This window comes from Silurus aristotelis, assembly GCF_946808225.1.
Source record: "Silurus aristotelis genome assembly, chromosome: 19".
In the NCBI taxonomy this organism is placed as follows: domain Eukaryota; kingdom Metazoa; phylum Chordata; class Actinopteri; order Siluriformes; family Siluridae; genus Silurus; species Silurus aristotelis.
In genome coordinates, this window is record NC_139592.1 from 21,170,176 (window position 1) to 21,187,390 (window position 17,215).

At 41.8% G+C, this 17,215-nt stretch overlaps 1 protein-coding gene across 4 annotated transcripts in view; it reads right to left on the bottom strand.

Moving 5' to 3' along the window:
* Positions 1-17,215, bottom strand: part of acap3a (ArfGAP with coiled-coil, ankyrin repeat and PH domains 3a) — a 48,120-nt gene that overhangs the window by 20,114 nt on the left and 10,791 nt on the right. For 2 of the 4 annotated variants that reach the window (XM_083569642.1, XM_083569641.1), the window contains exons 2-4: positions 4,659-4,716; positions 2,491-2,610; positions 1,815-1,868 (exon numbers count right to left, since the gene is read on the bottom strand). In XM_083569642.1, the coding sequence (XP_083425768.1) occupies positions 1,815-1,868; positions 2,491-2,610; positions 4,659-4,716 (232 nt within the window). Of the gene's footprint in view, positions 1-1,814; positions 1,869-2,490; positions 2,611-4,658; positions 4,717-8,247; positions 9,087-12,343; positions 12,446-17,215 lie in introns of those variants that run through there. The other 2 variants (XM_083569643.1, XM_083569644.1) reach the window with 2 other exon arrangements.

Sequence of the window (17,215 nt, forward strand, 5' to 3'; positions counted from 1 at the left end):
CAGCACACAGGCTCTTGTTCCATCATCTCGGAGGTGTGTTGTAGCTGCACTGCTAACGTTCCTGTGGCTTTACGTCAGTGTGATACGAGCGGTTCCATTACCGCTGTCAGTTCTTTACCGCGCTTCAGAAATATGACTCTATCGGAGGCAGTAAAAAAAAAAAAAAAAAAAAGAGGCTTTGGGAGAAAACTTGGTGAGTCAGTCTCCAGGTGGCCACTTCAGCAGAGGCTCTTTAACACTTTTATTAGCCCATAAAACTCCGACTGGCCCTGCACGAGTCAAGCCAGAAGGAAGAACAAAAACGTATCGAACACCTTCATAACTCAAGCGCGTTAAAGACGAATAGACTGAAACGCTTGTCGATTGCTTCTGTGTTTTTGTTAGCTTTTGTCCGCCATGTTGCTGTGCTGATGTCATCTAGAGACGTCACAGTGCGAGAACAAACAAGGATCAGTTTTGACTCCTCAGTTTGATATCATTCTGATTAATCCTGAGGAAAAATATTTCAGGAAATGTTTGTATGGCAGAACTCCCAGAGTGAGCCCCTTCACAATTCCACATATCCTTAGCCCTTTCACTGTCCCTTTTCTGACACTTTTTTCGTTTCCTTCCTTCCTGTCATCTGTAAGGGGTCAAAATGTCATGAAAATGTGCGCATCTTTGTGCCATCTACATTTAAAAAAAAAAGACAAAATGTGGGATTTTTAAAAAGGAGCACATACAAATCTAATGCTCAGGTGTCCTCAAACTTATTAGTACCTAAAAATGATCATTATTTTAAATTTAGAAGTGTTTAAAAATGATTTCCTGCTTTTGTGCGATGCCTCAGAGCTCCAATCCAGCTGCAGCCTCTGTCTTCTACAACACTCACCATATTGTGTAACCCGATGGCACAAACAGGGTCAAACCAGGTCACTGTGTTTCCCTGTGTGAATCGACCTCGGCCATTAACCTCATTTAGGACAATTTAAGCTTCCAGACATGATCACATGACCCCTTGTGCCCTCTACAGAACAACAAGAGCGCTAAAAGGGTTGGGGAGACTGAGCACTGTAGCGTTTACAAATCTTGTACAATACACTGGACACTGGATCCTGATCAGCAAGTGGCATATTGGTGGTGCTGGGATTTGAACCCATGACCATTCGATCAGAAGTCCAACATCATATCCACAGAGCTACAGCGGCAAATTAGCAACTAATGATAGCTAACGTCGTTATCAGTAACGTAATGTACAGTCAGGACCAGGGTTGCAAAGAGGTGGAATATTTCCAATACATTTCCAGAAACTTTCCATGGGAACTTCATTTGGGGAATTTGGGAAATATTCCAAGATGGAACTTATCAGGAATTAATGATAATTGATGAAGAATTAAAAAGAAATTTGGGGAAATGTGTATAAATTGATGTAAATGGGAAAAAACGCGCCAAGATGGACATTTTTGGACATTATTTTGTGTGCAGAATTCAAGAAATGGTGTGTTGTGTGGTGTGTTATGGAGGAATGTACAGTGCATGTAGGGGGCGTGGCCTCAGTAGCCCCGTGTGCATGCGAGTGATGAATGTGCGGGTAGAAATTCAACTGAAATTGTAGTAAATCTGGTTGTTTTTCAACTCATTTGAGTTCCATGTTATAGGCTCACCTGCAATTTTTATAAAATCCCAGTTTATTCCTGTTAATTTCCACAGAAAGTTTTCAGTCCTGTAAAAATTCCTGGAATTTTGAAACCCTAGTCAGGACACATGTCTCGGTGGTCCGCTCTCTAACCCTGACCCTACCAGTCACGTTTGTGGAGGAAACCAGCAGGACGTACCATGTGGTAGTTCACGATCTCCTGCAGACTCTCGCCGCACTTCTCCAGACATTCCTGTCAGCAAACAGAAAGAACAAAGAGATGAAATGCTGAACAAACCTCATTTATGTTTCCAAAAAAAATAGGTGGACAAAAGTTTGTGGACATTTAAGATAAGATCGGTGTGTGTTATTCCACATATAATCTCCATCTGCTCTTCTGGATAGATGATTACTATGATCACTAGATTTTGTGGAGATTTGTGCTCATTCAGCTACAAGGGTGTCTACAGTCAGGTAGTGATGTAGATGATGTGAGGAGGCCTGGGGTGCAGTCAGTTTTCACATTCATCCCAATAGGGTTTGAGCTCTATAGCAGGAGATCTTCCACTCCAACACCATATTAAGCAGATCTTCATAGAGCTGGATTTGTGCACAGGAGCATTCTCATTCTGGAACAGATTTGGGTCTCCTAATTTAAGTGGAGGGAACATTTCATGCTACAGAATCCAAATACGTCCTGCAAAATTGTGTGACTCTGAGGTTCTGGTAAACATTTGAGGAAGAACCACATATAGCTGGAGAAGTGTCCCAACACTTTTGCCTATAGGCTCTTAAGTACAAAGTATGACACACACACACACACACACACACACACACACACACACACACACACACACACTCATATGCAAGCTTACTGATATCATTTGGTCCTTCTTGCACTGGTGAGACAGGTCCCGGATGCCGTTGACGAACAGCTTGTTGGCGCTGACGTACGCCTTCCCCGCTTCGATCATCCCACTGCATAACTTCACCAACTACAGAGAGAATAAAGAAAGAATAAAAGAAAGAGAGAATGAGAGGACTCGCCTTCATTAGTGACAGTCAAGATTCATCTGCACAATTCAACACATTTACAACAAAATATTTAAAAATAAATTTTATATGAAAGATTCTGACAACTGGTTCAACCATTTTGCGCACACACACACACACACACACACACACAAACACACACACACACGAGTGACAGGTAGCGTTTCCTCTACAGTGTAAGAGCTCTGTTTCCCATTAAAATCCCACATGAAGAACAGAAGAACAATTTCCCACTTTCCCCTGCGTGCTACTGAGCCGCAGCTTCACACACACTGACACACACGGACACACTCAGACACACACTGCCGTCTCATGTGGCTCCGTGTTTGTTTTAAGCCCTCAATTATCACCCTAGGTCCTGTGTGTGTGTGTGTGTGTGTGTGTGTGTGTGTGTGTGTGTGTGTGTGTGTGTGTGTGTGTGTGTGTGTGTGTGTGAGAAAGAGAGAGACATTCTCAGGTGGCCTCCATGTGTGAGACTGTACCAGAAGGCAGTCATGAAACTTTGGCGCTCGAGTGTTTGATCTGCTAGACAGACAGACAGACAGACAGACAGACAGACAGACAGACAGACAGACAGACAGACAGACAGACAGACAGACAGACAGATAGATAGATAGACTACCAGCTAGGTAAACAGACAGACAGACAGACAGACAGACAGACAGACAGACAGACAGACAGACAGACAGACAGACAGACAGTCAGCTTGGTAAACAGACAGGCAGACAAATCAAACCACTCGAAAACATTAAGGTACAGCTGTACCTGACTATTAGAAAGCACTGAAGACTCCTTACAGAAAACCTGCATCGCTTCTGACACACACAAAGGCGTGCACACACACACACACACGTGCGCGCACGCACGCACACAAATGCCTGATAAGAGAACAGGAGGGGCGGAGTTATGTGATTTGACAGCTGTCACTCAAGGTCATCTACAACAGATGGAGCCGTGACCTCAACAGCATCAGTGCAGCATCTGATTTTAGCTGAGCGCTGAGCTGAGCTGAGACACCACAGAAGCACTTACTGCTGCTCTAATGGACTCTTCACTATCCAGATTGGAAGAAAACCACAAACACTGAGTTCATGATCTGATCTCAAGGCAAAACACAACCACAGCAATAAATCCTGGGATCCCGAATCAGCACAAAAACCCGACCATCCACCTTCAAGACTAAGGGATCATGCGGACAAATAGAAAATATATTTTTTATATAATATAAAATATCCAAATAGTAATAAATAATTTAAACATTACAAAAATATTGAAAACAAAACCAAAATATAACAATCTAAAATATTTCTGTTATTTGGAAAGTACCCTTCCTATCAATAATAAAAAAGAAATGTTTAATTCAAAATAAAGTACATCAAATCAATGACTCTCGTTATGATATGTGTTGGAATTCGTGTTCGCTCTTGAGCCACGCCACAAATTGCCTACACGATACTGCACCAGGCAGAGTTTTCTAAAAGACACGCCTCCTTTGTTTTCTGATCAGATCGTTCATCCTGGAACAGTACGAACGCCTGAAGTTACAGAGATGAAACATCTCAGACACTCCAGAAGAGCCATGTCTGGTGTTACATGGTTTCCCAATGCAATCCGCAGGATGTAATGTGATTTATTTGCTTTATTACGTTAGCTTGTAGTGAAGCATCTGAAATGAGTTTATTAGAGGGACAGCACATGTAGGATGTTTTGGTGACAAGGTGAGGGAGGCGAGATTGAGATGGTTTGGACATGTGCAGAGAAGGGACATGAATTATATTGGTAGAAAAATGCTGAAGATGGAGCCACCAGGTAGGAGGAAAAGAGGAAGGCCAAGGAGGAGGTTCATGGATGTGGTGAGGGAAGACATGCAGGTAGTTGGTGTGAAAGAGGCAGATGTAGAGGACAGGGTGGTATGGAGACGGATGATCCGCTGTGGCGCCCCCTAATGGGAGCAGCCGAAAGAAGAAGAAGAAGTAGTGAAGCATCTCACCTTGTCCAGCTTCGCTTCAATCTCCACCACTTCAGTCTCTACCTCGTCGATATTCGCCCTGGAACACATACAAAAAAAATCTGAAGTTACTGCAATGCTCCATGAGAACTTATCTATTCTCCAGCACCACCATCACCCTCACCATCATCATCAAGATATATAAAAGTGTATTCGATCTACTCTGGCTCCCACACTTTACCCAAACTAATACATTTGATCTAAAAGTTTATATGTGATTTGTAGGTTATTCTTTTTGAACATCCACATTTCATCACCATTTGCTTTTATAAAACTCTCCACCCTTCTGGAGAGATGTTCCACTGGATTTTGTGGAGATTTGTGCTCATTCAGCTACAAGGGTGTTAGTAAAGTTAAGTACTGATGTAGGTATGGTGAGGAAGCCTGGACTGTTTTCACATTAATTGTTTAATAGGGTTGAGGTTCCACAAGCATATCTTCATGGAGCTCTCTTTGTGCACAATCAACTGGAACAGGTTTGGGTCTCCTATAGGGCTAAAACGGATACATAAATTCTAATCAGTTGCTTCGATGCTTCATTTATTCCATGCAACTATACACAGAGCACAGTTTCCCCACGGACCATTATTACTGACGCACCACCCGCTAAACTCTGTAGCGCTATGGACAGGTAAACGGCAGAAAGTTTCCAAAGTTTGGGAACATTTTAAACTAAAACATAAAGAAAACACCGTTGTTTATAAGAGTAATCTCAAATGAAGTTTAATATTTTTATTTATATATTTGTATTTGCATTTTGATGCAAAAATCTTAAATGTTTAAATCTTAATTAATGAATGAATTAATTAATCAAATTAATTGATGAAATAATCGGTAGAATACTCGATAGCTACAGTCTCTAGTCTCCTAGATCAAGTAAAGGGAACATTTCATGTCATCGCATCCAGAGTCATGTGTCCCAATACCTTTGCCCATATAATGTATATACCTGGCGGCTCTAGAAGCCCATTGGTTGCCATTTTGCCTGAAAATAGACAAAGTAACTATACAAACTATCAACACACAAAAATATTAGTTTTATTTAATGGTCAAAATTTGACACTTAGAAATGTACCGTATAATCAGTCTTTTGCACTCGTTCTTTCCCTGCTCTGTGCAGGACGACGGTGTGATCGACGAACTTACAGACGTGTGGTGATGATGGAATTGTTAAATAGAATGTGTTCTTGTGAAAAGTGAAATGGTGAGAATGTCCTGAACCTCAGAAAAGGGAAGGTGTAGTGAGTGGTGCTGAAGTTATTTCAGTAAAATGTGTGTGTGTGTGTGTGTGTGTGTGTGTGTGTGTGTGTGTGTGTGTGTGTGTGTGTGTGTGTGTGTGTGTGTGTGTGTGTGTGTGTGTGAGAACTGGTTAAGAGGAAAGCAAGATATGTGACAGATCTCGGGCTGTGAAATGATTCATTCGCCACGTGCCCCGTCTTGAAGCACGTATCGAACAACAGAAAGTTGTATATTTTATTTCTATTATAAAGCAGGTTAGGGGCCTTGTTTAGGAGCCCAACTTTGCAGCTTGGTAATGCTGAGCTTTGAACCCCAACCTCCAGGGCAGTAACCCAGAGCCTTAAACACTGAACCATCACCACTGCCCTGAGAACATGGTGTTGGTTGCTGACATGCCTCAAAAGAAAAAGTTGGAGCTAGTGTACAATGCAAAAAGTCCAATACTTCCTGCATTTGAAATGCATCAATATTGGATTCTTTGTTAAACACTGAATTTTTCTGATTCGTATTTGTGAAGCCTTTTTGTCAAAACTCAGATGTTTTTGTTGATAAATGATGAAACATTTCTTAGGAGTGAAGTCAGAATCTGGGAGACAAGGAATTAAAATATAACTGAGACACACACCCAGTGTGAGGCAGTGAACTCATCTACACAATGTCTGCCAGCTAGTGTGTGTGTGTGTGTGTGTGCTCCACTGAGAGAGTGATGAGAGTGAGAGAAAGAGATTCCGACTGCCAGTAATTCGACACAGACAAAACAGAGAGGCAAACAGCGGCTGGGTAACTGTGTGCCAAACCTCCATGTCTGCGTGTCTGAGACAAAACTGGAGAAATTTTTTTTCTGTCCAGATGTAGACGAGATGTTTATTTAGACCGTCCTGACATTCATCCTGTGGAAATCTCCCGTCTCCCTCTGCTGAGACCTTCTTAAAAACAAACAGACTTTCTAACCTCACAGCACCTGGTGGTGGATATGATGGAAATCTTTCGAGGTTGTATCAAAAGGTTTCAAAACTAGTTTTGTGAAACGCGAACAGATGGCAGCACAAGGCGACATGCACAGTCACAGGGTGCACTGACCTTTAAAAGTCAGTTTGCCAAAAGTCTGCTATTCTGACCACAAGCTCTCTTCACACCTAGTTACTAGTAATACTGCACTCCAGAGACTCAAGAGAGGCTTGTGACTGTCTAGTGTCGTTGTGATTGACAGGCAACCCGGACCACTTGTATACCTCATCCTTATGACTTAAAAGTTACACCTTTAATTAGAAAAAATCCAAGACACTGAAGTCTCCTTCCATCTACCTCACAGCCATAAAGCCCTTCCCAAAGTCCTCTCTTAGTATACATCACACATTTGTGCTTCAAAATACTAAATTAATATAAACTTATATCTTTAATAAGTCCATTTGAATCAACATGCACAGGTCCAGACTGCATAGTGTACACAGTACAATGTGTGTGTGTATTTCCTGAATGGAAAAGCACATACTTGGCGGACAGCTGCTCTATCTGACCCTCTGGCTTTCTCTCTCTGTCCTACTTCATTGCACATGGCACTCCGAAGACCTCCCCACCTCCCCCTGAGGACTGTATCTATGGTAACTGATGCTGGCAGGGGATGATCTGTCTCACTAAACTCGCCATTCAGTCAATGGAAAAATGATGATGTCATTTCTGCTTTCACCACACTGTACAATAAGGAGGTGTTGAATTCTGGATTCTGATATAATAAGAATAATCACATGATTTTGTGCAAGGGGTCCTGGCCGTGTAAACGAAAGGTATTCTTGTTCAATGTTTCTTGGTGCACCTGCCGATCTTTACAGAATCGCACCACACCACCTGCTGCACCACGCACTTTCGAGTTAGATTGCGTGAATTATGGAACATATCCAAAATATCGCCTTGTTTACAGTATCGCAATAAAACTATACATATCGCAGCCCCTCTATCGTGATACATATTGTATCGACAGATTCTTGCCGATACACAGAGCTAATTGCAATGGGGTTTAAAAAAGTATCACACCTCTGTCTCATGCACACACCTCTAGCATCATCTATTTCCATTCCACTGGAAAGTACAGCCTGTCTGAGGTGCAGCTGCACTTGTGCCTCAGTGGCGATGATGGATGTCGTTATTGTGCCCTTGAGCGAGGCACTTGAGCAATGTACATTTACTGTCCACCACACGCCTACTATTACCCCATGGTTATAAATATATCATCAACCAGAATCCAAAGGAGCTTAGAATTCAGCAAGGACACCATGCAAGCGGGGTTAAGGATCACTATGACCAGCACATCACTAATCCCACCAACTCGCCTGACTTCAAAGGTATCAGATTTATTTGTTGGTTTTGTAAATCCAAGTTTGATCCGTTCTCTATAATCTTTGACCAACATGGCTCCTCCTACCATCACAGTCCATCGACTCAGTCAACGCCGCCCACAATGTACCCGTGCCTCCAGTGAGAACTCTTGGCAGTAGCTCTCAGGTGGAAACTGATTTTGGCACAGACGCAGGGTTGGTCACGAAACGCAAATACAGTACATGTGGGTGGTATCTTTCCTCACACACCATTCCCTCAGGCTGTGGTTTGGAAATTGTTGGTATGCTAAGGCCAGCTGGACTCACTTAAGCCTGCCAAAGAGCGACTAAACATACGTAGCTCACCACAACTCCGCTGTCAGGCCTAGAATGTGAAGCATCAACAGACGGAATCTAAGAATTAGGAAAAAACGAGGGTGTCCTTCTCCTCTGGCTCACGGTGCACTTCTCTTGACTGCTTGCATTCCTACTTAACCAGCCCAAGTCCGACCCAATTCCATCCAGAGATTTCGAAGAAGTCTATCTGCAATGCATTTGCCGAGTGCATTCTTCTTTGCCAGCCACCGTGGACGAGGAATACCACTCAACTAAACCAGCATGCAGATGTTCGGAGATATTGCATGGGCGAACAGAAATCGTCTGTTAACCAAAGGGCGCTCGGATCAACAGCACTGTCGACGGTTTAACTGCTACGCTGATGTGTTTCGGGCAGCTGTATACTTGGCAGAAATCTCGGTTCTTAAAGACAGATCAGGACAGCTGAGAATGCTTCCGTTAAACTGGCCTCCGTTCAAATGAAAACAAGAAGTCGAGCGTGCTCGTTGTGTGCGAGGGAGAAGTTATGTTCGTGCTTCCCATGGCAGGTTGGAAAGCGGTAAATAATGGTAACATGTTTCAGCTCTCCGACCTTGGCATGCAAGTCCTCGATGAAACTTGGAAAGATTAATACCCTTTTGGCTCCGAGAAACCGGACGTTGCTTATTAAGCAGCACAGACCTTCTCCCACAGATAACATTCTGCAGACTATTACTATTCCCCTTTTGGGAGTCCGACTCTCTTATCGCTTATTCACTGGCCAAAACCATTTGCTGAACTCTTAGAGTGTGAGAGATGGATCTGTATCTGGGGTAATCTCAAATGGTTGTAACATTATGCAATTCAGGTGCAGATAATAGCAAAGAAGTGCATTAAGGTTAGAGGATTTCTACATCAGAGTAGATCACTGCGAACCCTTTCAAGACCTAAAAGAGGAATGTATAGCAGTTGAAGGTTTACCCTTTTAAGAAGTAGAAAAACTGTTAAGTAACCTCTGGTTTGGTTCGAGCACAAACATCTAATCTGACTATGTAAATGGGTCTGTATATACTGTACCTCTGGGGTCTTAAAACAACGTAGGAAACTTGTTACCTCATAGCTCCAGGGTCTCAGATTTTATTTGAAGTTACCTACAGGTTCTCTCTGACATTTTGTGGAATACCTCTGGATAGGTTATGCCAAATTGGCATTAAGTATAAATGCATGATACCATGGAATAGACTCTTGTGCAATGGACTCTCAAGTTCCCAAGTTCTCTATATGACCCTGACCAGGATAGAGCACTTACCAATAATAAATGAATGAAGATTAGACACTTGGTTAACCAACTACTTTGCAATGACGTCTTACTTCAATGGTGGTCATAAATTCTACTTGTTTCTAAAGTTGTTTGTGGTTTTCAGGGTAATGATGATGGTAATGATAGCCAAATCCCCTCAAGTTACATATTAGTATCATTTATCACACAAAAACAACTTCTTTGCTGTAGAAATGTAAAGATTGGTTACATGGTCTGTTATGTACAGTTGTTGTCTTGAGAATAATTCAAACGTTATGAATTCAGCATTTAACATTCCAGCCTTACAATATGACATGTTTTAAAGGTATAACAGGTTTAGGAGAGTTACTTTTTCGAACAGCACCACCCCTGCACTCACAGACATTCACACTGTATTGTCTTTCGCACGCGATCAGGAGGAAAAAAGCAAGGAACCAGAGAGGACAGATCCTGACAGCAATGACAGCAATGTGCGAAACCTCCTTCCTTCCTGTCATCCTTTACAGAGCGAAACTGCGTCAGTTGATAACACTCTGGCCTGAGTGATATGGAACAAACCATGGAGTGTGTTAAGGCGCTGATTCATAGCGGAAGGGAAAAAAAATCAGAAAAGGTACTGGAAATTCTCAGGACTCGATTTGTGAGAAACAGCTAAAGGGAAAATATGCCTCTTAGCGGGTTCGTAAAGTATTTTCTGGAATGTAGATCTGACATTGTTTTGGCAATCCCTTCAGGTTATTTATTTTATCCAGGTTAGAGAGAAGAAGGAACGTTGTTGCAGCAAAGGATATTGCAAAAAGAGTATTGCACTCTTGGATTTGCATTCTTACACTGACCAAAACATTTTTAAGCAGTCATTATTATCAGTGCAGCTTTGCAGTTCAAGTACCAGAAACTGGTGCAATGGTGAAATTCTAGCCTCCGCATCTACTCTTGATTGACATAACGATTTGCTCCAGTAACTTGCTGCGCATCATCACAATCAATTATGAATTTCACAGGAAATGCAGCCAAATCCCCACCGGCCGTCTAATGAGCTGATTAGTCACTTTCAATTTAGCCAAAGTTCAGGCATGACATTCTGAGCGCTGATCAATGACCCCTGCCGAGAGGGCAGCTGCCCCCACGCTGCCCCAAGGCCCCTTCCCCAGCCGGGATTAGACGACTGTCAGGAATACGCAGGGCAGGAGGGCACAGTCACTCCACACACTTCCACCCCCACACACAAGTTGGCTGATGGACTCTGGCCAGAAAAGGCAGGGTCCAGTCCTAATGGTCTCCCGCTTTTTTCCCCCTGCCTGACATTTACAAAACGCAGCAAACCCTTGGACTGAAAAAAGTTTCCGTTTTTTAATGTATCCCTTCTTATTGCAAGAGTGTAACAATGTACAGATTTTCAGCAAGCATAAGAACAAATTACAATTTCAGGCTGTTTACCAACTTTAAACTGAAAGTACCTTTCAGTTTATAAAAAAAAGTGCTGATGTTTCTGGCCCTCAATTTATCCTTGCCTTCATCACACTATCTTAGACAGCCAAGATAAGCATCCCCTGTGAGAAGTATCACTCAGCACGAGAGGATGTCACTTTCGACTATCAACACGTGATTAGTCAAGGAAAGCACGGGATACGATACGAGATTGCAGATCTGGAAAGCATCAGATACTCAAGTTCTCGAGTAAACAGAGGAAGCCTGGGAGTCACGAAATGTTAATAGAGCGTTATGAGCTTTTCAAGTAAGCACAACTTTATAGTCTCGGGCTACGTCTACATTAATCCAGATAAATTCATCTAAAAGCACTCTGCGTCCCCACTTTAGTTTTGAATCGCTTTCCAACAGTTGCTCATCCACACTGAAATGCCTGACATCGCTCAAGTCTCTGTATTGTGCACGAGCAAAAGGTAAAAGGCTTCGACCTGCACCATTTGTACCTGCTGTTTATTTACTTTTCCCCCCCTTTGAAAGTTCTCAGCAATGACTAAAAATGTGTAATCTCTTCCGAAAGTCCCCACTAGGACGCGATAACATCGTTTTTATATGTATCCTTTCTTAGAGGGCATTTTCAAAACGCTACATTTACTTTGACTGAAAACGCCGTCTCGGTGTGAATGGAAGGTCAAAATGGGAAGAAAAATTTTTTCTTTTCAAACAAAAATGTATTAGTGTGGACATGGCCTCAATAAGAACAAACGACTTGGTTTTCAGAATGGCTTCATATTCTCCAGCAGATGCCTAATTAGTGTGACATGTTGTCCTCATTAACCATGTCCAGTGTTCGCAAATACAGTGGGATGATTTGTCTGAAAATAGAGGGTCTCTGAACATGGCAGATCGCACTGGGTTTCACCAAATAGTCCATGTGACTCATACGTGTCTTATAATCTCTATTGTAGAAGATAAGCATCCTTATAGAAACACTTTCATCGGAAGTACTCCCCAATCAGGGCGATGCAAAAGATCATGAGGATATGGGTGAATTTATGTTCATTACAATTTCTGACCTGTAGGATCACTGTTGCTTCCAGCACCTGATTTTCTTCTGAGATTTACACCCATAACAGTCTCCATAGTGGTGCGGAAAACAAAAAAACACATAGAATACAATTTAACATGGCAGAGGCAGAGCTGCATCTTCCTGGAAACAGAACAGGAAAAGAACGTCTGGTTTTATTAACTTTTTTCAACATTTTTTTTTTTTAACTATCTGTATCATATTGAATTGCATAGCATCGTATTGAATTGTGTTGAATCAAATCGAAATCGGATCGCACTGCATCGTAATAAGGGTGAATCGTTTCGCATCGCATCGGTAGCTGCTTCACATGTATCTTTAATGTATCATATCGTTGGCTTTGCTTCCCGTTTTTGAGATGCCCTAATGTATAAAAATATATAAACGAGAAGCGTGTGAAGGAATGACCATTCCTAGCTATTATGATTCTGACTTGATTATCGGGTGTTGCACAGCTTTAAATTCACAGGAAACAAAAAAGGTCAAACATTCCTTTGTTTATTAAATGAAAAACTTGCCAGCATTGACAAGTACCTGTAATATAAATGGAACACTCACTATAATCATATTCAATTATTTTCCTACATTAAGTACATTCAATGTCTTACATCAGATGCTCCTTGGAGATCTTTGTGTCCTGTGTTTAGGCTAACTCGAGAGTGAAGGATTCACATTTCAAAAAGCGTCCTGCCACCCCAGTAAGTAGTAATTAGGCCTGGTCCTTGGGGAACACTTTACACACACACACACACACACACACACACACACACACACACACACACAAACACATACACTAATGCACACTACACAGAACGGTGGCCCAACAAAGCCTGTGCTTTTATTCGGTCTTTTATTCGGCCTTTATGCCATTGAGCCGCTGTATTCAGAGTAGTAAGCGCACATTCCTTGAATAACAATGCAGTGATTAATGCCAAAAACCCCAGACTTAAGCAACGCAGCAGTTCAGACCGATCGCGTCTTGGTTTCTAAATCTCGTTTTCAATGATATTTTTTGTTTTGCAATCAAGTTTAAACATCTAGAAATTTAAAGAAAACCGTATCCCATAGCAAATTCACTGAAATTTGCTCCACCCACCGCTTCATTGTGTTTTAAAAGTGCTGGGTGTTCATGTGTTGTATTTGTAGAATCTGTGCACAGAGAGCAGACAGTGTGGGGCGACTCATGTAGAATTTAGTACGGGGTGGTCCATTATGACTACAGCGCGTAAAAATGTCAGTAGATATACAGGCGGGAACTGCATCTCACACACACACACACATATATGCAGGCTGTGAGAACCCTCATACACAATGCTCCATTGTCCACTGCCTCTCAATCTCCTAGTTGAATGGAGGAAGATCGTTCTACGCTTGGGATTTTGAAGTCTTCTGTCACGTTCAATGAATGGGAAATGACCACGTCGTCTTCAAAAGGCGCCTTCGGGAATTTTTTCACGCGCAATGCTAAGATGTGGCGCGAAACTCCATCTTGACCATTTTGGGTTTTTTTTTTTTAAATGGTGACTTGAAGTACGTCATTAAATGTAAGACGGCCCCCAAATTAAAATATTACCAAATATGATGTAATGTGGAACATGCGACCATAGAAATCATTACATTACAGCCATAATAAATCATAGTATTTTGGATACTTAAGTACATTTGTCATTTGTAATATTTTACCTACTGTATCTCTACTCTCACTCAAGTACATCGTTTGTGTACTTTGGCCAATGCTGTTGTTACTACAGAAACGATGGGAGATTAGAATGAGCATGTTCAGTAAATACCTGTCATTGCTAATGCTAACAATTTCAAAAAAAGGATCTGCCAGAGTCAAGAATATGAAATAGGTTTGAGGAAAAAGAAGATATTAGAAAGCGAGACACAAACTAGTTTTTCATTACTGAAATATTTGATATTACTAGCATACTTTTTTATTTTACTCAGTTTGCAACCAGTCATAAGAAACGAAGAAATATTTGGTATAAATGATATTTCTTTGTCATCTTTAAGGTGCAAACTTTTAATCTCACAACAATTAGCATGGTTTTCACTGAACAGAGGTTGTATTTTATAAAATCCTATGACCCTTTGTTAACAATGGCCCGACAAAAATAAACATTCGCAAAACCAGTGAAAGGGACATAGTGAGAACGAAAGGCTGGTTTCATCCTTTTTCTTTCTCTGCAGATGTTTCCGTTTTTTTTGCTGTGTTCGCCTTGACGTCATCGTCGTGGATTTGTGCCAGGATGCTACTGAACTCATACTCGTGACTCGAACAAAGTCGCACTAGATCGCCAGAGATCAACTGCGAGGAAATGGCCATCAATATGACGCGCATTGCATTATTAGAGAATGGGATTTCACATCCTGTGGAGCCCAGACATGTAAACATGTTGTTAAGACTTGTCACATGTACTTTACAGCCCAGTGAAAAGCTTACTTCATATATCCTAGTGATGTTAGGAAGCTGGGGTCAGACATAATTAGGGTTACAAAATCCCAGGAATCCTAAAGACTGGAAACTTTCCATTGAAATTAACAGGAATTAATGGGAATAAATAAGGAATTTACCAAATTTCTGATTAGCCCATAACAGGGAACTTAAATGTAGTTAAAAAAAAATCTGACAGGATATTTTGGGTCAAAAACAAACAGATTTAATGCAATTTCAGTTAAATTTCTACGCCCCCTCTATGTCCAAATCTATATTAGTTTGCATGAATGTCATGCTTATGACCTACAAATAATATGTTTATATAAATTTTTGTATATAATACAGGTTATATCAATGTCCTCAAATTTCAAATTAATTCCAGCAGGTTCTCTTAAGTTGGCAAAATTTTAAGTTGCCAAAATCCCCAGATGAAGATTTCTGAGAAAATGTCTGGAAATATTCCACCCCTAGACATCATACAGCTCCCCTGGAGCACTGAGGTTTAAGGACCTTGCTCAGGGGCCTCAAGAGTGGCAGCTTGGTGATACCAGGGCTCCCCCAACCCACCACTCTTCAATCAGTAACCCAGAGCCTTAACCACTGAGCCACCACCTCCTCAGAAGGTGGGTCACGATAGATCCAGCTGTTTCAGATGATGAAATTTCATTAATTCTCCATACCCATAAGAAAAATTGTAAGTGAAAGTACAAGAGAGAATACTGTTCGCAGTGTTTGTGGGAAATGAAAAGTGAGTGCTGTCCAAATAGGCAGCTGGTCTACGCGGCACAAACAGACCACCGTCACATTTAAGAAGTTCCTGTTACGCCTCAGTGAGCACCAATGCAAACCACAGGGCCTTTAGAGACTGCAACAATAACAACATCGCAGCTCCAGCATACCACCAGCAGGGGTGAAGGGCTGGCACCGAGCCTGGCAATGCCTCTTAACCCTCCTGTTATCTAAGGGGCAGTTTGGTCACATTCAATGTTTAACATCTGTAAATACATGATTGACAATTTTTTTGCTTTAGATTCAATGACCTTATTTAATCTGGACAACTCTGTAATTCTAAAATGAACATGATATTTTTCTTCAATTTCCTCTACACATTTTGTAGCATCGGTGTTCTTTAAGGTTAATTTGTTTACACACTATCACCTTCAAAATAGTCCTCTTGCACAGGAATCTTTGGGAAGAAAGCGAAGTGCCAAATCTGGAGAGTAGGGTGGGTTCGGAAGTAAGATGCACATTGTTCCCGACGATCATCATGCACGAGTTGCCGGATGATTTCGACATTTTCGGGGGTTGAGCTTGTTGAAGGACTTCCTGATTTCTCGTTGTCTTTTAGTAACGTTTTTACACTCTCGTACAACCCGTTGCAGCGTTGCCCTATATCAAACGTACGTCGTGTCGAACGTCTCTGTGGCATATTTAAACTATTAAACTAGCCATGGTACTCTAGCGGATGAGTAACACTTCTGCTCGACGCCACCCTTCATTAATCATGTGGTTAATTCAATATGACTACATCTTCATTAAAAGTCATTTTGTCTGAAATATGAATAAATTTCACTTCATGGCAAGATGCTCCAAGGGCTGATTCAGTGCTGAGAGCAATGCTGAGGTCAGTGACATCAAAACACACATCCGCACACACACACCCTTGCTTACTAGGCCTGTGTTAATATTTCAGTGGGCAGCCGTCAGCCTCAACTGTTTCCTGTCGTTTAAGCTGCAGGACCGCCCTTGAGCATAGTGGAAGATTAGTGCACAGGCTGGATCAAATCAGAACCAGATGAGCTGCAGATGTGAGTCAGCAAACATCTTGGCACCATCACGACTTGGCTAACGGCTGAACCGTGTGATTCTGAGTCTCACTGAACAAATCATGGAAGAAGAACTATAGAACAAAGGCACAGAAGTAACTAGAATGACAAGTTTGTTCGCTCAATGTGGCTACTTCCCTTCACACATAAGTGCACTCAATAGAGGGTTTTTGATTGCGTGATCAGAGAGGGTTTCGCTGAAGGAAACGCATTAGGATCCGGTGCCTTTCCAGAGCAAGCGAACAGAGAAAGATTTGAAACGTAAGTTTGTGATCTCTAGTACATCAGGGAGTTCTTCGCTTCCTGATCAAGGGGAGATCCGAGTGATGAATACACGGGCATGAGATGTATAGACATTCCTGCTCAGGCTGTTTAAACACATGGAAAATTCCCAGCGTGCTCCGTAGGAGGCTTCAGTCTGACTTTGTTCGTGGCTGCCAGGGGAACGATTTCACTCGGTTGCATGAGACGGCTGCACTAAATCATGGAATGGATAGGAGCAAATATTTTATCCCAAAACAGACAAAAAAATGGTTTGAATTCATTTCTTAGGAGAGCTTGTCTAAGGCTTCAAAAATGGGCTAAAAGTGAAGAC